The sequence below is a fragment of the Leucopleurus acutus genome (genome assembly GCF_964270905.1).
Source record: "Leucopleurus acutus genome assembly, chromosome: 1".
Classification (NCBI taxonomy): domain Eukaryota; kingdom Metazoa; phylum Chordata; class Mammalia; order Artiodactyla; family Delphinidae; genus Leucopleurus; species Leucopleurus acutus.
This window is the reverse complement of record NC_139142.1, coordinates 25,979,211-25,999,114: the sequence shown is the minus strand read 5'-3', so window position 1 is coordinate 25,999,114 and position 19,904 is coordinate 25,979,211. Positions and strand designations below refer to the sequence as shown.

General features: G+C 49.7%; 1 protein-coding gene across 2 annotated transcripts in view; it reads left to right on the top strand.

The window, feature by feature from the left end:
* ESRRB (estrogen related receptor beta) overlaps positions 1-19,904 on the top strand; it is a gene marked incomplete at both ends in the record, with an annotated part of 170,274 nt that overhangs the window by 49,482 nt on the left and 100,888 nt on the right. The window contains one exon of one of the 2 annotated variants that reach the window (XM_082846033.1): positions 15,702-15,784. The exons of the other annotated variant lie outside the window; for it this stretch is intronic. Within the exon in view, the coding sequence (XP_082702159.1) occupies positions 15,735-15,784 (50 nt within the window). Of the gene's footprint in view, positions 1-15,701; positions 15,785-19,904 lie in introns of those variants that run through there. 2 annotated transcript variants of the gene reach the window in all.

The window sequence follows — 19,904 nt, the reverse complement described above, 5'->3', positions numbered from 1 at the left end:
TGCATTCTCAGAGCCACCCTCCGAGGTCAGTACAATCATTGCCCCCATGGGCAGCCCACAACTGTGGTGTATACATAGATGCGTGGATGGAAGCCCAGGTGCAGAGCGCGTGGCCATGCGCGGGGAGAGCCGGTGGGCACCCAGTCACTCCCCCTTGGAACCACCTGCAGCGGTGGCCAGGGAGGAGGGATGCCTGGCGGCCTGCACGGGCAGATCAGGGAAAGGATGGGTTTCGTAGGAAGGGGTGGTGGAAGAGGTAGGCTCTGGGGAAGGCTGGCCTGAGAAGGCGGGGAGGAGGAGGATACATTGTGCAGGGAAAGATCCAGGAAGCAAGGCACCATGGGCTGGATTTGCTGGGATTTGGGGATGAAAGAAATGCAAATCAGAGAAGCAGAAGCCCCAAAGGCTCACTTATCTGCAGATCCTGCCCTCAGGGGTGGCTGGATCCACCAGGGCTACCAGGACTCCACCTCTCCTTAATTTCTGACTTTTCTACAAGGGACGTAATAGAAAAAGAAAAAAGGAGTGGCTAAGGTCAGGTGGCCAGGGGTCTAGTTTTAGTGGCCTGAAGGTGCTGCTGAAGTGCTTTGAGGCCTCCTGGTGGGGAGCCCTTCCAGAAGCTGCTCTTCCCCCCTCCCCTGGGTGAGCGTGGCGGGCTGAGAGTGCCCTGCTGGCACCCCTGTCGCACTGTCATGTTGCTCTGCTCTGGATGCAACCTGGTGTGTGAGGGGGGCGAGCCCGCCCTGTGCAGCCACTGCCGATGCTTGCGTGACTCTGTAGGGCTGTTGTTGGTACCCAGATTTTCCCCCGTAGGTGCTTGTTCTTCACGCCTGCTCCCTGCTGCCTCCCCATGGACCCAAGACACCTGGGTCTCTGCCGCAGACCCTGGCCTTCTCACTTGCAGGCATAGGGAGGGGGCTGAAGGTCTCCCTTTCTCTCTCTCTCCTTTTTTAAAAAATAAATTTATTTATTTAGTTAGTTTTGCCTGCGTTGGGTCTTCGTCGCTGCATGCGGGCTTTCTCTAGTTGCGGCGAGCAGGGGCTACTCTGGGTTGTGGCGCGCGGGCTTTTCATTGTGGTGGCTTCTCTTGTTGCGGAGCATGGGCTCTAGGCGCGTGGGCTTTGGTAGTTGTGGTTCGTGGGCTCTAGAGCGCAGGCTCCATAGTTGTGGCGCACGGGCTTAGTTGCTCCGCGGCATGTGATCTCCTGGGCCAGGGATCGAACCCATGTCCCCTGCATTGGCAGGCGGGTTCTTAACCACTGCACCACTGGGGAAGTCTCTCCCTTTCTCTTTAGTGTACAGCGTTCTATGAGTTGAGGCACCTCACCAAGTCTACTGCTTTGCAGACTGCTTTATCATGAAGCTCTGTCGTGTTGGCTGGCATTTTGTATAACAAGACTTAATAGATGATCAAGATTCACTATTGCTCTGTCTCCCTGGTCTCAGATCTGACAGCACCTGCCTGCCTCTCTGTTCCATCCTGAACTGTAAGGACATGCTGTTCATCTTTAATATCTGTTCATTCCACAATCCACCCACCCCCACACTGGGAAGGGACCCAGGAGTGTCACCCAGAGGGTGGATTGACTTTATTTATTTCCCCCTCACCAGATGGAAGGTACTGTTCTGCCTCTGATCATGAGCTAACAAGAGCCACGAGACAGTGTCCAGGAGGGGTTTTGAGATGGCAAGGCATCTCTCTCTCTCTCTCTCTCTCTCTCTCTCTCTCTCTCACACACACACACACACACACACACACACTCAGCTTCCACCCTACTTGGCGGGGCTGCTACCTGGCCCTCCTGCAGTCTCTCTCACATTATTGGTCATGGTATCATGAAAGGACACATTTGAGAAGCTCTTCCAATGTTTTCATTACACTGAGACCATCCTTCATTGGAGATGGTCCCAACGTATCCCAGATGACTTGGCTACCCAGGACCAGATAGGTAGGATCAGGGTCTCACACACTTCTCTGCCTGGGCTGCTATCTGAGGCCATTCAAGGTGGCTGCACTGAGAGTTACCTTGAGATGGGAGGCTGAGGTGTGAGGGGGACCTCAAAGTAGTCAGCTTCTTCTCCGCCACACAGTGAGGTGAAGTGAGTCCAACCGCGGGAGACTAAATAATCCTTGTCTCTTCATTACCTCCAAAAGGTCCTTTAGAGAAGAAATAGCCAGTATTTGGATTTTTACATATTGATAACTCTTCCTCCAAGATTAAGAGATGGGAGTAATATATACATTTCTGAGGGTTGCCTGGGCAACACCCGATGGTATCAACGGGTGTGTAGGAGGATTTCCAAGCATGGAGTAAGCCTCAGAGGCTACAGGAGTGGCAGTTCCTTTTACCCTTGTTGAAAGACTCAGATCCCAGTGGAATGTTAGGTCAGCATGAAATTCCACGTTTGAATCACAACAAAGACTCAAAGCAGACCCAAGGGCATCTCTAATGGGTAGTCCTAACTGTGTGGCCATGACCCTGATATTGCATGAGAGTCTGCAGCTTACCGTGATGGACCAGGCATTCAACACTTAGGTTACGTGGTTGGGAAGCTCATGGTGAGGTGGGCAGAGGGTGGCCAGGCTACGAAGAGCTATGCTCCCATCACAGCTGGGGGCTCTGGAGCAGCGATAGAGCAGAGAGGGAAGCTGTCAACAGGACTCTCAGCGAATAAGTGTAGCCACTGGCTAACCTTAGCTTCAGCGGTCCTCTTCTCCAGAGGGCTGAACGTAATGTGGACAGTGGATGTGTTATGCAGAAGATCACTGTGAGAGTGGAGCCAGTGTCTGTTGAACATAGATTCTCTGCCAGCTACTGTGCAAAGAGCTCTACCCACACTACCATGCAACAAACCAGTTTAAAGACTGAGGAAACACGGACAAGGAGGTTACATGCTGTCCCAGGATCATAGAGCTAATGAAGGGCAGAGCGAGGGTCTGTGCTCAGGTCTGCCAGCCTCCAAAGATAGACCCTTTACTGTGCTTCTTAACTGCTTCCCCCAGACACAGACGGCAGGAGACTTTTACCTGGAGACTGTCTCCCGACAGCATCCGAGTGTTCCTTGTAATTCACAAAGCATTAGCTGTATCTTGATTAACCCCTTTTGCTCCCACTCAAAAAAAAAGCACATCCCATGCAAGTGAATGAAAGTGATATTATTAAATACCATTTGATAGTACTAAGTACTAAATGAGAAAGAATATTGTGCTTGCAAATTTGGGTACTTTACCAATATTAACATTCCTAGTAACTGACTTCACACCATACCCGATTTGAAATCCACCTGTACATCATGACCCTGTTTGAGAATCACCCAGCTGTACTACCCATGATGATGAGTTTGGTCCTCGCTCACATATGCTGCAAGGCCAGCCACCTAAATGGGGCTGGTCTCATCCTGAGTGGCAAAGGACATCGATACAAAAAGCAAGGGTGTTTATGCAGGTTGCTACCTTTCAACAAAGTCCTCCTCTAACATGGCCCCGGGGTCTCCAAAGGGGCTGCTGTTCTAGGCCTGGGTCTGATTTGTAGTAGTGACACTTCTTATTTTATTTATTTATTTACTGGTTGATTGATTGATTCGATGATGTTTAGAGAACACTGATTTTAGAGATACTGTTTTGATTTTCAAAGCATGCTCCGGTGGGGCTTAGAGGTTCCATAGATATGGTTCATGGACTTCTTGGAGGTGTTGGTGAAGGACCTAGACTGGGAACGACTTACCAAAGAGAACAGCTACTTTTTTGCACTTTATATAACAGAGTTCTACGTACAGTTCCATCTGAAGAAAGACTTTTGGGGGATCTTTTTAAAAGTTCAAAAGCCACTGCTTTAAAATGATGCTTTTGCAATCCCATAGGCAATATCATTCCTGCTTATGGGCGAGTCCCTCTCCTGTGAACCCACTTACCGGCTGGCAGGGAAGAGTTGCCCAGGCACTAAATCTATGTAAAGACCCATCCTCTGGCCTATGCTTTGATAATGGGGCAAGAAGTGAGTCTCCCTTGTGGAGTGGCTGGGCTAGCTAGGATCCAAGGAACAAAAGGAAATGTGCAGTGGTGGATGTTGGGAGAAACAGGAAAATAAAACCACCTATTCGGTCTCATGGTGGCCTTTCACACTGGAAGGGGAAGGAATATGGGGTAAGGAGCCCTCCTTGTTTTATTAGGGAATTTATTCTACCTCCAGAGGGGGCCTCCTAATTTCTCGGGTGTTTGCAGAAACCATTCGCGTGCATCCAGGCTGTTTCAGAATTGCTGCGCATTTGAACCTGCTCCAACCAAGCAAATTGACCCTAATGGGGAAATTTTCCTTGGCAGTAGATCGTCTTCCTTTTCACCACCCCCTCTGTCTTCTTCCGGCTGCCCTTCATCTTTTCCAAGTCATAGAAAGTTAAAATTCACCCTTTGGCATCATTCCATAAAGTCAGTTGGTTTCTTCCCCAGTGTTATTCTTTCTCTCATTTTCTCCCTTCAGTGCTGAGCACACACCTCCTTCTGATTTGAAAGACCTTCTCTATTATGGATGAACGTGTCTTGCTAAATACATGTACAGTGGAAGTAGGTCTGACCCATATTGACTTCCCAGGGGCTATGTCCCTAAAGTACTTTTATAAATTGGTTGACTGGACCTAAGCACACATTTTCCCACCCAGCCATTGGCCCTGGGTTCCCAGGGCTGCCCACAGAAGCCTCTTCTCTAGCCATGGGAGGCAGCGCTGGTGTGGACTCTCTCGAGGTGACGTGGTGGAATGGACAGAGAACCCAGGTTTGGGGATGAGCTAGAATTGGGTTCAAATCTCAGATTATCTTCTGCCTTTGAGCCACTTACCCATAGAACAATTTCCTCCTCAGTAGATAAAATGAGAGTGCTGACACCCACCTCAGATGTAAAGTAGGCTTGATTACCTTGAGTTAGGGCTAACTGGCAGAACAGTGCTGAGTGCCCAGCACAGAGTGGGTGCTCAGTAAATGGTACTTCCCTATCACCCCTCTCTACCCCCATCATTGAGTCTGAAGAGTCGTACTAGAGTTGGTATTCTTCAATGAACAATGAAAAAAGAGGAGAAAATGAAAATGCTACAATATTAGTTATGCACCGAAAGAGGGAATCGATCATATCGTGAATAAGAAATAGAGTTTCTGTCTCTATTGCTGGTATTAGGTAACAGGCAGAATTATTCAGCTGGAGGAAGATGGAGTAGATGGAGACAAGATGAAGACGCTGAGAGGCTGTCTGGACAGTTTCTGGGCTCAGGGATGGTTACTGCTGACCTGTTTGGAGATGAATTCCCTTAAAAATATCCTAGGGGAATGTGGTCAGTTGTCTTTCTCTGTTTCTCAGGACTGCCAGTCCAGCTGGGGGTAGGAAGAGACAGAACAGCTGGGCAAGAGGAGGGATGGTGGACAGACCCTGAATATTTGATGCCTGGACCCACCCTCCTCTACGACAAATTTCTACCTAGTAATAATCATGTAATGATTAATAGTAATCATTCTTTTCCTGATTGTTGATTAATTTAAAACTAAACACTTTGAGGGCTTCCCTGGTGGCGCAGTGGTTGAGAGTGGCCTGCCGATGCAGGAAACGTGGGTTCGTGCCCCGGTCCGGGAAGATCCCACGTGCCACGGAGCGGCTGGGCCCGTGAGCCATGGCCGCTGAGCCTGCACGTCCGGAGCCTGTGCTCCGCAACGGGAGAGGCCACAACAGTGAGAGGCCCGCGTACCACAAAAAATAAATAAATAAATAAATAAATAAATAAATAAACACTTTGAAACCATGAACAAATTTCAATGTTAAAGATATTATTCAAATTCAGTAAAATTTGTCATGTAGGAACTAATATTTGAGCTTACAAATATCCCATCTCACAGTTCTGCTCTGTTTCACTGTTTTAAATTTTAAATGCAAATAAAAATTTCACATAGAATAACAAGATTGAAGTAAGCTGAGTTCTTTCTCTGTCTCTAGGACACCGTGCTATCATAGTTTACTTTGAACCTACCGTTTGAACACAGGGATATGTTTAATAAGTACCACGGTGACCAAGACACAAACGGGCCATAAGTGAGCTTGAACAATTCTGCATTTTAAGAATGGAATTTTTTTTTTTTTTGAGAGTTATGTTTTATTCGGCAGGAATTTTTAGGACTTCAAGCCTGGGAGGCAGCATCTCAAGTAACGCTGAGAACTGCTCCAGGGAGGCCAGGCAGGCGTCAGGTTATATAGAAGTTTTGCAACAAAAGGGCAGGTCGTCTGACCTTCAAAAGATTATTGTTAATTAAAAAAAAAACACAGATATCTCAAGTTAAGAAATTTAGCGCTTTTTCTGTGCATGGGAAGATGCAAGAGTCTGGGCTCACTGAAATCATCCCTTTGATATGCACCTCAGCTATCTGGGGCCAGTATCCTGTGTTTTCACATCCTGAGTTTCCTCAGGGCTACCTGTAGGGAGTAGATGGCAGGTAAAGTATGGACTCTTGAAACACCCAGGGAGCTAAGGGGAGCTAAGTTTGTGTGTGTTTGGCTGACTTCATAACCTCCAGGTGGAATGTGATTTTTATTAAAGAACAGGTAATAAGAGCATGCTAATTTGAAGCTTACGTATATTATTAAAACTCAACAGCAACTGCAGCAGTCGTTTAGAACTTAGACCAACGAGAGGTTTCCTTGGGGAGGGGTATTTTATCACTGACATTGTTTCGACTTTCTAGAGCAAGACGAGAAAAAAAAGTAGCCTGACTTAGAGTCAGTTTTATTATTGTTTTTACATCCCTACAGACGATGAACCTCTTCTTGTTCACATCCCATCGGTGGCCTATCGCCACGGCCCTGCCAACGGTAAGGCCCAGGTGTGGCAGGCACTGTTTAGTGCTCACCCACCAGCCATTCCTACTTCCTCCTCTAACAGAAGTCCATCTTGTTTGTCACTGAACGTTAAAAAGTGAGCCTCTCCCCCAGCTTCAGGGAGTAAACATATTTTAAACCAATCGTGGCAATCCATTTCTCCTCTGACAGTGATTGCTTTGGGGTCAGTATGTTTCTGGATTCTGGCCAAGAAGATGTGAGGATAAGTCTGCTGGAGTGGGAATGGGGAACTTCTGGGAAAGATTGTCCTCCGGAATCATATCAAATCAAAACAAACACTGAAAAACAAACTAGAGACATAAGGGGTGACATTTCTCCCAGCATAAACACACATATGCATACATCCCCTTCCTGGCTTTGGACACACTGGGTGAGGAAGTGTTGCTTAGGCCACAAGACACAACCTTCATCCCTGGGGGAACAAGGCGAAGACGACAGCCAGTATGCTAAGGACGGCCCACCAAAAAGATGAAACCACCTGCCCCTGGAGCCTTTGCCGTGTGAGATCATAGACTCCTATCCCTGAAGCCACTGGACTCTCCTGGTGCTTGAAGCCAAAACCAGCATAGAGTTATCGTTGAGTGGGTGTGCATGTGGGGAAAGACGGTCACCCAAGGAAGTGGCACATCTCAGTATGGAGAAAAGCAGCGAGAAGGGAGAGCACAGTGTGCACTGGGCCTCCCGTGGTATGGGGGAGAACGAAAAGAGGGGAGTGGAGAAGAGACATGGGGCCAGGGGCTTCTGATCTTGGCTTCGGATGATACCACTGACCTGAACGTCTTGGCAACTGAACCAGAACCAAGGTGTCTGAGTGGATGAGCTGGGGGATGGATGGGGCAGCGTCCGCATGGGCATTTGTGAGCCAGGGAGGCTGTTACTAGTGCAGTGACCACCCATGTAATCCATCAATCATTGCACTCACTATGCTTCTCCTTCCCAAACAAGGAAGGCATAGTAAACAATAAAATAGTGTGAACTGAGAGAAAGTCAGTGGCCCTGAGCCATTTGCTGATTCAGTCTTTATCCTAGCCTTGGTCCCCTACAAAACAGAGCCTGAGGCCAGCTTTGCAATGCTGATGCTTCATTGGAGAGGTACAAGGCCAGGGAATGGAGGGTGATGTAAAGGGGAGGTGGGGGCGAGGACGGATGCCAAGCAATAGGGTATGATGGGTACTGTGCTGGCCACCACGTCTCATCTGGCCTCAAAGAGACCTAGCAGGTTGCTGGGGGTGCATGTCTCTTCTGGAAGGTTTATAAAGAGAAATCACACCATGAAACAGGGCACAGAGGGCAGAAAAAAAGGGAAGAACTCAGGGAGCTACCCTCCTGAACTTCTGGGGTGCATCGTCCGGCCCCTCAGTAAACCAAACCTCATGCACCAGACGTGGAGGTGAGACTCAGCCTGAGTGGGTGCTGAGCAAGAGAGAGAAAAATGGAGACAGTCGAGGGAACCTGCAATGACACCTACAGTGTGCACGTGTGGCTCGGGCTCTGGACCCAGGTAATGTCCTTCAGTGTGCAGGGGCAACCCATCCCACCTTGTCCCACAGTTGTCCCTCTCCTTGTGGGGCTCAGACACCCTTCAGGAGGCCTTGACACGTTCTCCACCACTCTTCCATTCCTTTCCTCATCACCCTTCCAGTCTGCTTTCGAAGCAAGTCCCTCAGGGCTGAACATAAAATTCCATCAGTGCCTTTAGTAAGGGAGAGTAAAGAGGAATTATGGCTGTTCTCTGCTCGGCTGGGTTTTGTAGAATTACCCCAAAGCAGTGTTTATCATGCCATTGAGCTGGAGGCCCACGCTTAATGTGCTATCTGTCCTGACCCCAGATGTCTCTCTGCATCGCTGCTCTTCCACCAGCTCTCCTATAGTCTGGCTCATTGTAGGGTCATTGCTGACAAGTGTATTACCCATGTTTATCCATATTAAATCTTGTATCGTTGACTGCCCTTTACCCATTTCTGTAAACTCTCTTTGGTCCCCCTGCAGTTTCCCTTCCTGCCTTGCCGTGTCCTTCTTGGAAAGGCAAACCCTTCTAAGTCAGGAGTTCTAGTGAAGCTTGTTTCTAATTGTTTACGAAGGATAAAGCTGTTAGAGGTGGCCCTGCTACAAGGCTGGAGACTTCACCTGGAATTGGTACTGACCCATACATAATTACATCATTCAGAGCAGTGGGGACTTCACCCATGGAACTGGTTTCATTACAATAATATACATTTGGGAAGCTAACAGTTGGCCAGCACTTTTCTCATGTAAAAACACAGCCGAAAGCTATCATCTTAATCATGTTTTACATAGCTAGAGCATTTGACAGTTTATAAAACACTTATGTTTGACTTTTCCTAAAACCTAAAAGCATTTGGTATTTTTCCCTCTCCATAAAACATTTTACTAGAACAAAAATAAAATGCATTTTATTCTGAAAAATAATGAAATAAGTTTTACCTTAACTGAGCCATTAGGAAATGAAAACACAGTTCAATGTTCCCAGGGTTGACTTTTATGTCATTAATGCTAGGGACACAGGCTCAGCCAACATGTTTCTTTGTTCCCAGTAAATAACACCACCTTACATGTGTTTGGTAGTTTAGAATTAATTTGCCCAAAGTTTCATGTATTTCATGATTTCTTTAAGATAATGATCCCTGAGAAGAGAAATGAACTAGGAGGCATAATCTGTGAGTTTGCAAAGCAAATTCTTCACTCTTTCTGTGGCTAGTGTTGACCGTGAGATTTTGGCAGTTAAAACTATCATCAAAGAAAAAGTTTGCCTTCTACCAATGATGAGGCCCTAGAAACAAATTGTCTGCTTGGTATTTGAAATCAACTATGTTTTATGCTTAAATTGATGCAAAAGTCACAAGAAATTAGATGATAAATTAATATGTGACAAATGAAAATAAGGTCAAATCTCTTTGTTATTAGTTACGAAAAAACCCACAATCCAGGGCTTCCCTGGTGGCGCAGTGGTTGAGAGTCCGCCTGCCGATGCAGGGGACACGGGTTCGTGCCCCGGTCCGGGAAGATGTCACATGCCACGGAGCGGCTGGGCCCGTGAGCCATGGCCGCTGAGCCTGCGCATCCGGAGCCTGTGCTCCGCAGCGGGAGAGGCCACAACAGTGAGAGGCCCGCGAACTGAAAAAACAAACAAAAAACAAACCCCACAATCCACTGTAATGGAAAATATTTCATTAGACAGATCATTCATTCAGTTAATCGCTGGTTGTTTAATGCCTCCTAGGTAGCAGGTGCTATCAAGGCACATTCTCCTCCCCCCTCCCTCTCCCCACATCCTTCTCCTTCTCTGCCTCTCTTCCTCTCTTTGTACTCCTTCTCTGGATCATCTTTCTTTCCCCCCAAATTTGGCAGGTGACAAAGCTCTTAGAGTCATGATGTGTTCTTATTCTCCTGGTGATGAGGAAGGAAAACGATCTTTGTTTCTATGGAGAGACATGTCTCACCCTCCTGACCCCACAGCTGGCCCACTCACTGCAGTCCCCATCTTGCACAGGGCAAGGAATCTTTTTGGCCAGCAGAGAACTTCAATATGCCATTCAGCTGTGTTGGTGAGAATGGGATCTTGAGGCTCAGGGGAAAAAAAAAAATGGAGCTTTGAAATATCTGGAAGTTATTCCAAGACCCCTGGTAAGGATTTCAGATGATGAAACGGCTGATAGTGGTGGTGGGAGGGAACCCAAGCATTTATCCACTCAAGACGTCATCCCCTTCACATTTTATCTTTGGTGTCATGGCGGCAGCACTAATAGGACACGAGCCTTCTTGCCCCAATAATGGCCCATTACAGCTTCAGGAAAAGCCATCATGTTTCCGCAGCATTTATCTGTCAGCAGGAGACTATTATGGGAGCACAAACTCGCATTGTATTAGCGTTATCAGTTCATTATGATTCTTGGGACTCGTGCCAGCCAGTGGGCTGCCAGTCTGCTGACCAGCACTCGGGGATATAACTCCACACCCCAAATTCAAGCACTGAGAAGAGAGTGGGCCCGCAGGGGTGTGTGGTTGGCACATTGTCTCTGGCCAGGAGTCCATGGAGCCCTGGCCTGATCAGCACGGTATCCAGAGATGTCCAGGTTAGGCTCACTCTCCTGGCTGGGCCCACCTTAGTCCTCATGGACCGTCAATGGTTGTGCTTCCCCGACTCACCTCCCCCAGCGCTTACCCTGGGGTGGAACAGAAACAGGCTTGGACTGTGATTCAGTTTCACGGAGGCATCCTCTCCTTCCTGGGCTGGTGGTAAGAATTAACTATACACCTTATGTTTCTCAAGGCATCATTCTCACCTGGAAACTTGGTTTGGGGAACATGGATAAGGTTGAGGGACAGGGACGCTGTAACCAAACAATCAGTGTCCCGCATTCACCATGCTTAGGGAGCATGTGGTGGAATTGCCAGAAATTCTCGTTGCTCTTGTCTTTTAGTGATGAAGCCATTAGGTCCTCCTGCTAGGTTGCCTGGCTTGAAAGCTGAGAAAAGCGTCCCCATGGTTGAGCTGGAAGCAGCCCATCCAGGGAGGGGATTCAAGAACCCGAGAGACACCGCTTGCTGCTGCCTTGCATGTGCAGAAATGAGCAGTGTCGGGGCAGGGGGGCACCTCAAGACAGGGACATACACACCAAGACCAGTGCAAGGTGGTGATCTTCACCACACTTGTGGCAAGGGGTGCTGCACTGGGGTCCGCCGCATAGATCATGGCAAGACAGCTTGAGTGGCCCTCGAGATCCAGGTGCAGGCATTCGGACAGCCCATTCTAAGGACTTAGCCAGGCTGGGATGGGAAAGAGTGGGTGGCTAGTGTGGACCTGGGTTCGGCTATGCGTGAGATACCTGGGGCTTTTTGTACCCAGAGGAACATAGATTTGGGGGACAGAACACTCCGAGCTGTGTCTGGGTATGTTTTCCTACTTATCTACCTCCCGGACCCCACCCCAAGGAGACCACTTGGGGAAGGGTGTGGACACAGAAGGCTGGGTCCCCACCATCTCCCAGGTGATGTGTGTGTGGAGTGTTGTTGCCAAGGGCATGGTTCTGGTTTGTCTTCATATTCCTTAGGAAAGAGCTTGAACTTGGGCAAGCAGGGAGGAGGGAAAGTGAAGAGACTTGTATACAGAGAGTTAGGAGTTGAATAAGTAGAAACCCGTGCTTTGCCAGTTGTTCGCCATGTGACCTTGGGGAGGTCCCTTCACCACACAGGGCCATTTACGCATTTCCGTATTTATAAAGTCTGCTGATGGTTCTAAATGATTCCCTGAACCCTCCCCACCCCCACTCCCCAGCCGTAAGGTCCTGTGAATGTAATAAATATCTATTTAAAGGAATTTGTCACAAGAGAAAGTCAGCTGCTGTCCCCTTCTACCCTCCACAATTACTGTGTCTAATACATTTTGTTCCATTCCCTTTGGGCTGACTTGCCCACCTAGGCGTGCCAGTACTGGGACACGGGACAGTGAAGGGGTGGCTTAGAGTTTTTTGCTGGGGTGGATTACCAATAGCCCCTGCTTCAGGGGAGCAGTGGAAGATTGAGATGATGATTGGCTGAATGAATTTCAAGCTTGAAGGAGCACAAGAGCCTTGCCCACCCCATTCTACCCCCTTTGTTTTCTGGAGAAGAGATGACATCAGCAAGGCCATGCGGAGTGGTTAGGACCAGATCCCGGAGTCCTCTGCACGCTCCCACATTACCGCTTCTCCAGCTACAGGCGTGGAACCCACTCTAGCTTCAGGAAGGAAATCCATCCCCCCATGAGCTGGCTGAGGACAGAGAGGGAGAAAAGCTGGTACCATGAATAGTGTGTGTCCTGGCCATGTTTGCCTGGAAAAACCACAGGAGATGCCTGGGTCTGCCAGGCTGAATCAGGTCACCAGGATGTCTCTGCTGGTGGGTCCTCTTCTCCCCTGCAGTGGAGTCCACAGGCTCACACTTGCCAGGGAGGGAAAGGAGGAAGAACTCTGCCCCAGGGCCACGTGCAAGGGGACTGGACAGGCACGGCGGAGGAAGACGGTCAGAAGAGGACCAGATCTTAGGGACCTCATTCTTGCCCTGGAGGACAATCTGCTTGTGCCCAGGGATGAGGCCTTCAGTTCCTGCATCCCTGTGCCTTGGATGCAGACAGTAGTTGTGTGGGCGTTAGCCTAGCTTTTTTTTTTTTTAATTAATTTTTATTAGAGTATAGCTGAGTTACAGTGTTGTGTTAATTTCCGCTGTACAGCAAAGTGAATCAGTTATACATATACATATATCCACTCTTTTGTAGATTCTATTCCCGTACAGGTCATTACTGAGTAGAGTTGCCTGTGCTGTACGTACTCTTATTAATTATCTACTTTATATAATATATAGTAGCGTGTGTGTGTTTTGAGCCTGTTTTCCCTCATTCGCCCCCAGTGGCTTTGCACCCATTGCTCCGGGCTGTGAAGTTGTCTTTCTTTTCATGCTCCATCGACTGTGCTCTGTCTCCAGTTTAAAAAAAGGTGCACCCACCCAAAGCAAGGAGCCAACAGATCTCCTACAACCTGTCAGGGACTAAGCCCCTCCAGGGTAGCCAGCCTGTCCCCTCAGCAGGCTTTGCCCACTCCCACCCTCCAAACTGCTGTGGTCTAACATTTCATTCAACAAAGTCTTTATCAAGCAACTGCTGTGTGCTAGGCACCGGTAAGCACCAGGGATTCTCCAGTGAGCAAAGACAGACAAGGTCCCCACCCTTATGGAGCTTACAATCTAGTGCGTGTGTGCCGGGGTAGGGGGTATTATTCATACCAATATGCGTATAATTGCAAACTAATAAATTACCTGAAGCAAGGCAAATAGCAGAAGGTTCTGGCGTGATCTGGAAGGTGGGGCGTTCTAGGTGGCAGGGGCAGAGCCTGAGGGGGACACGGCATGGGCTGAGGAGAGGTGGGGAGACAACAGGAGCCTGTCATCTGGGGCTTGCCTTGTAGACCACAGGGAAGGACTGGGGCCTTTTTCCTGATTGCAACAAATTGCAAAGGAGACTTTGGGTGTGCATCTTACAGTGCACTCCCTGGCTGCTGTGGCTTGGAGAGTGGATTTCCAGGGGCCAGAAAGGATACAGAGAAACCAGTCACTGAGGTCTTGGCAAGAGATGGTGGTTGTGTCTCTGCACCTCTCTTTCCGTCTCCAACGTAACCAAGTACCTATGTGATTAAAACAATCCGGGCTGCCAGGGGTTCTGCTGACAGAGTCGACATCTTCATCCATCTCTCTGTGAGATATCTGCCAGCGCCCCGAGCCTGGAGAATCCCATGCGTTCCTCCACTTCAGCACATAGGAAAAACCTCAGCTTTGTTTCCCAGCCTGCACAAGCTTCCATTTATCCAAGTCAAGTATCATCTGCTGTCTTGCTGCCCATTCCCCAGCCCCTTCTGAGTGGCCAGCCCCTCTGGGGTTGCTCACAACCCTCCTGCTTTTATTCCTGAAGTGCTTGGACACTGCCTGCAGTTACACTCCATTTAGACATTATTTTGGTGATACAATGAAATTTCCCCCCCTTGGGCTCATTGTCCTTTGCAGAATATAGGAGAATAAGGTGGTGGTCTCTCCTGAGGGCTTTTCCCCCTCTTTAAATAATTCTATACCTATCCTCTCCCCACACTCATTTGAATCATCAAATTGATTATCCCTGTGGCTGTCACATCTCAAAAGATGACAAGCCCCAGAAGAAGGATTGGGGCTCGACGTAAAGCTGGTTTTGGTGCAGTGGCAGCCCATAACATTCAGGTTCGTGGAGGGAGCAGCAGGCAGGGATTGCAGGTGTGTTTGTAGCTGGGGATTCAGGTGTGTATGTTGAAGTGTCTACTTGTGCCTCGAAGTGGATGTGGCAGGTAAGTCGGTTGTTTTAACCACAACTGTGTTTTTCTAAGCAGACAGGAATTTATTTGCTCGTGTCTGTGTCCTGGGTACGTTTCTGAGAGTTGCCAGTGGGCATGATTTTATGCATCTAGAGAGCGTCTTATAGAAGCGTGCCCTGCGTCTCGCCATATGAGAGCCTTTCAGAACCCACCGGCCCAGGTGATGAGAGCTGGGAAGGGAATCAGTTTCTATCCTGTTCTCTCTTGCTGGGCCTCACCTGCTGGCCTGACCCTTTGCACTTCTGTGCACCAAACACCAGGTTTGAGGCTATGAATTTCTAAGGCGCTGGCCTCTTCCCCTTGATATGAGGGAGGAGAAATGTGACTCATTTTTAATTTGTAAAACAGACCCCTTCCGAAAAGCTGAGAGGTGAGTTTGCTAAACCTGCCAGTTAAAAGATAGGATGGGGGTGAGAAGATATACAAGGGGCATATCTTTCAACCCCCCAAACCCACCAGCCACTTGGACAATTTTTTTTTTTTCTTTAATGGCGAGAAGACAGGCCTTGCAGCTCTACAGCACAATCCTACTCCTCAGGAGGTGGGGACCTCGCGCGAGCGTCTGATTCCATTGAAGTCTCTCTGGCTCACCCCCCTCCCCCCACCCCAGCTCGATTCTGTCACTTTAAGTCCAGCCCCTGAGAGATAGCCAATAGGAGCCAAACCATACATCGGTCTCCCAGCCTTAAAGCTACAGTAGGGTTAGTGGGCTCCAAGTCTCTGGTGCCCGAGCCTCCTCCACGGCTCCCCATCCCCTCTGCCCGCTCGGAGTGTGTGCATCAGTGGCAGCGCTGGGCTGGGCGCGCAAGGCTCTCTGCCTCCCTCTCGCCCCACCACGGTGCTTCCTTCCACTCTGCCTTCTCCCGCTCACCGTGCCCCTGCCCGGACTCGCACCTCGCCGGTGCCCTTCACTCGCTCTTCCGCGTGATTTCCCCGCCGCCTTTCTCTACCAACTGGGAATGCTAAAAGGGGACTGATGGACGTGTCAGAACTCTGCATCCCGGACCCCCTCGGCTACCACAACCAGTAGGTCCTCTGCTTCTCCGTCTGTGTCTGTCCTTCCGTCTGGGTGTCGCAGTTCTTCTTCTAGGCATTCTTGAAGTGGCAGGGACCCCGGGGGCACTTGGGGGGGGGGTGGGGAGGTTGGAGAGGGAAAACCACCCACTTCCTGGGTTTCCTTCTGGGGATAAACCCGACTCTAACTTTTCCCTCACCCCCTTTTACAAACCCTCACTTTTAGGTAAGAGCGGAGCTTTCTCATTCACTCTTTCTCTCAGACCTTCCCCGCGGGGAGAAAATCTTTGCGTTTCTGTGGGTTGGGGAGGAGCAAGCCTAGAACAGGTGCGGGAGTGTCGCAAGGATACCGGGTCCCATCCGGGAAAGCCTCCCTGCGAGCCCTTTGAGTTTAATGTTTATTTCCCTACTGGGGACCAAAAACGATCCCAGCAAGGGGACGAAATCGAACGTGCCGCGCAGGTTTGGAAACTGTGGGCGGCCAGCGCCGTCTCGCACCGCAGTCCCAGTGGGGCGCCCCGAGGGCACGCACGCGGCGCGGTGGACTCAAGCCACCCCAGGGGTGCGGGCGGCGCGGCCCGGGCAGACTGCGCCCCGCACGCCCTGCGAGGGGAGCCCGCATCCCGCTGTGAGTGGGGACAGTCGGCTCAGCACAGCGGCGGAGGCAAAGTTGGCTCGCGGCTTTAGGAGAGGCTGCGCCCTGCGAAACAGACTGGCGTGATTTCCGTGCCCCGGGCGGCTTAGCGCTCGCCTCCCTGGAACCCGGGGTTGTCTGAGCGGCGTGCGCGTGGGTGACGGCGGGGACTGCAGGAAGCGACTCGCAGTAACCGCGGGTCCCCGAGCTTGGGCAGCGTGCCGAGCGCGCAGAGTGAGGAAGCGGAGAACTGATTCCCTGAACGGTGGGAGGCTGCCCCGCGCGGCCAGCCTGGGCTCTCCGGGGTCCTGCCCCGGCCACCCGCGGTTTCCCTCCCAGGGCCCTCCGCGGTTGTCGTCCCACCTGCCCGGGTACCTGCCCTGGTCTCCCCGCGGGCTCTACGCGTGCCGCCGCGCTCCGGGCTGGTGTCCCGGCGTCGGGGTGTGGGCGCGTGCAAAGTGGTCCCTCGGAAGGCTTCAAACAATAATACAATGGAAACTCTAGGTTCTCGCGGAACTGTTTAACTTCTTCCTCTTCTTCCTCCCCCTTTTTTTTCCTGAAGCAAACAGAACTACCAAAGTCAGTTCTCGTACCGCCATCCTTTCATTTTTGTACCACCCCTTCCTCCCAAGAACCGCGACATCCCTACAACAATACTCTGGATAACGTGGGGTCCCAGGAAGTGTGATTACATCCCCCTCGCTGCACAGAATACCTCCACCCCAGGTGGACCACGCGTGAGAGAGGAGGCAACTTCACAGCAGCATCTCCTGGGGGTGGCCGGACTGTCCAGCCTCCACGCTGACCTTTTTGCTTGTAGTTTTGGGGTTTCCCTCGACAGAGGGTCCTTTAGATGCCGCCGGAATTTAGACAGAGTGTCAGAAGAAGGCGATTGCGTTGGGAGATGAGGGGAATCTTTAATTATAATGGATTCAGATTTCCATCAGTTTGAAAAGTGGCTTTTCATTCTCTTTAAAGGTTACACTGATCCCAGCTTGCGTGGCTGGTGGGGGTGGAGTGAGGGGTAGTTTCACACGGTGGTGCTCCTTCCGTAAGAGAGTGGGAGCCCCCAAAGGAACCTCCGGCGTGGGCGAAGCTGTGAACAATGTAGGATGTTTGTGGGGGCATTTCCTCACGTAAAACTACCAAGTACGACAAATATTGGATATTTAAATTATTTAGGTCACTCTCTCCAGAGGTGCCTTCTTTAGTTGAGCTTGAAATCTCTATGTATTTGTCCCTGGCTCAAGTCACAGTCAATAAATATGAAATTTCCTATGGGGAAGTACATCTTTTGATTATGTTGACCAAGAAAGCAAGGAGAGATGGGGGATTTAGCAGTTGGGTAATTCATCGAGTTGACGGCAACCCTGGCTTGAGTTTGAGGAGAAATGTGGGCGAAAAAGGAATGTCGGGGAAGCGGCAAAGGGGAGAGAGGGAGCTGAGGTCCTGGGTGCCTGGGAAAGGTTTGAAGTGGAAATCAGTTATAAAGTAAGCCTGAGAGTGGTTTGGACTCCCTAGCCTTCTTGGTTTCTTTGCAAGGAATTAGCTTCTCACTCCATGGGACAGAGGAAAAGCCAGAAACATGCCTGCTTTTTCTACGGAGGAGCTAAGCATCCCTGTGAGATGCTGTTTCTCAGAGCCCAGGACCTGCTGGGCAACCGCCGAAGCATTAGTGAGCTGGCCCCATGTACAGGTGTGTGCCTCCTGGCGAGGGTTTACCTCTGCTGTAGTCACAGGGGTCCAGAATTTCCAAGGACGAGCTTGTGGAGGTCAGAGGCTGGTTTGGGGGGAGGCATCTTTCTGACCTCAGCCCCGGTGCTTCACAAGCAGCTTTAGAGCCACTGGTAGCAAAGTAACAAGACAGAGGACTGCATTCTTTGGTCTGTTGGAAGGACCATAGAATGAATCCATCCATTACGGTGCCGATGTTTCTTGGGGAACATATACGAGAGTGGGTTCGAGTGCTCTGTACACACAATTTCTACCTCTTTGGCTTAGTTGATATCCCTGGACTGGAAAAAACCCAAGGGTGCAGGGACCACAGTCCAGTGAGAAAGAACTTCCCATATTTCCTTCTCACCTGCTGATACACGGAGAGCATTTTTTTAATGCTTTAGTGTTATTTTCACTTTCCAGGTGAGAAATTAACACACACACACACACACACACACACACACACACACACACATATATATATATATATACCCGGACCTTCATACCTTTCTCTCCTTCATTTTCATTTTCCTGTAGCCAATCCTGTAGGTGACTCCATTACCAGTTCTAATCAATATTTTATGTACATATATAATCAGCCAGAGTGGGAGTGAGTGTGCTGGCCTGTGTGGGCTTGTGTACAAATGCGTCGGGGACGGACCTGATGGAGACCCTCGGCATAAAATCCAGGGAGCAGGGGGCGCTGCGTCACCCAGCGTCCGATGACCACTTTGCTGATGTTAAAGAAACAGAGAACAAACTGTCCTGAAGGTAAAATATGTGGGTTCACACGTAGGAAAAATGCCACATGGTAATTCAGAATCAGTGACCCAGAGAAAAACAAAGGGGGAAATTAATTTTTAATGGTACGTGTAAAAATAAATCAGAGTGAGGACATTAGTCTTGGTTTTCTGAGGGAGGGGCTCTAGGAAATAAACTTTTACGTGCCTGCCACACTTCTGGAGGTGTGGGCTGCCATGGAAGAGGGTGGGCTCGTTCAGGCCTGAGGGTGATGAACTAGGAGAAAACAGTGGGTCAGCGCAGAGGGCCCCAGTCCCTGGTAAGGCCCTTTCCAGCTCAGTGAGGTCTTGACATGAACTGGAAATTTCCTCTCAGAGCTTATTTCCCCAACTCCATTTTACAAACAGTCCTCGATTTTACCAATAATTGGGACATATAAAAATATGTTTCTTAAAAAAATATATATGAAGAAACAAACTGACCCACCAAACAAGAACATTTTCATTCTATTGATTTGGAGTAATCAATACCTATTCCATTTAGTCTAAGAGAGGAGGGACAGAGGGGACTTTCGGGGAAAGCTCTGTGAGGGAGGTGGCTGTGATAGAGATTTCATGTCACAACCCTGCCTTCTCAGAGTGCCCCCCCACCCCGGCCCTAGCCCAGGGGGCCTTCGTGACCTTGTCCTGTGTGCTTGATCCGTATTCCTGATAATGGGACATTTTGCCAAATGGGTTTTATTTAAGATAATCCATGCTCATTGAAAGTTTGTCACCTTCCTCAGTGCTCTGCAAAATGCCTAGTTTCTTTTGAGCAGTTGGAACTGGGAAGCTCTGTACAAGTCTGGCAGCCCCCAAAAAGAGGGGTGGGTTGTGAGAGAGACATTGTGAGCGTGTTTGCCTGGCGGGTGGGCGATGGAGCTGGCTGTGTGAGGATTCAAAAGGAAATCAAGTTCAGTTCGGAAGACAGCCGAACAGTTAGATAAGAGGCGGATGCTTATGACGCGGTTCTGCAGCGCTGTTCCCTAGAACTTGTCTCCGC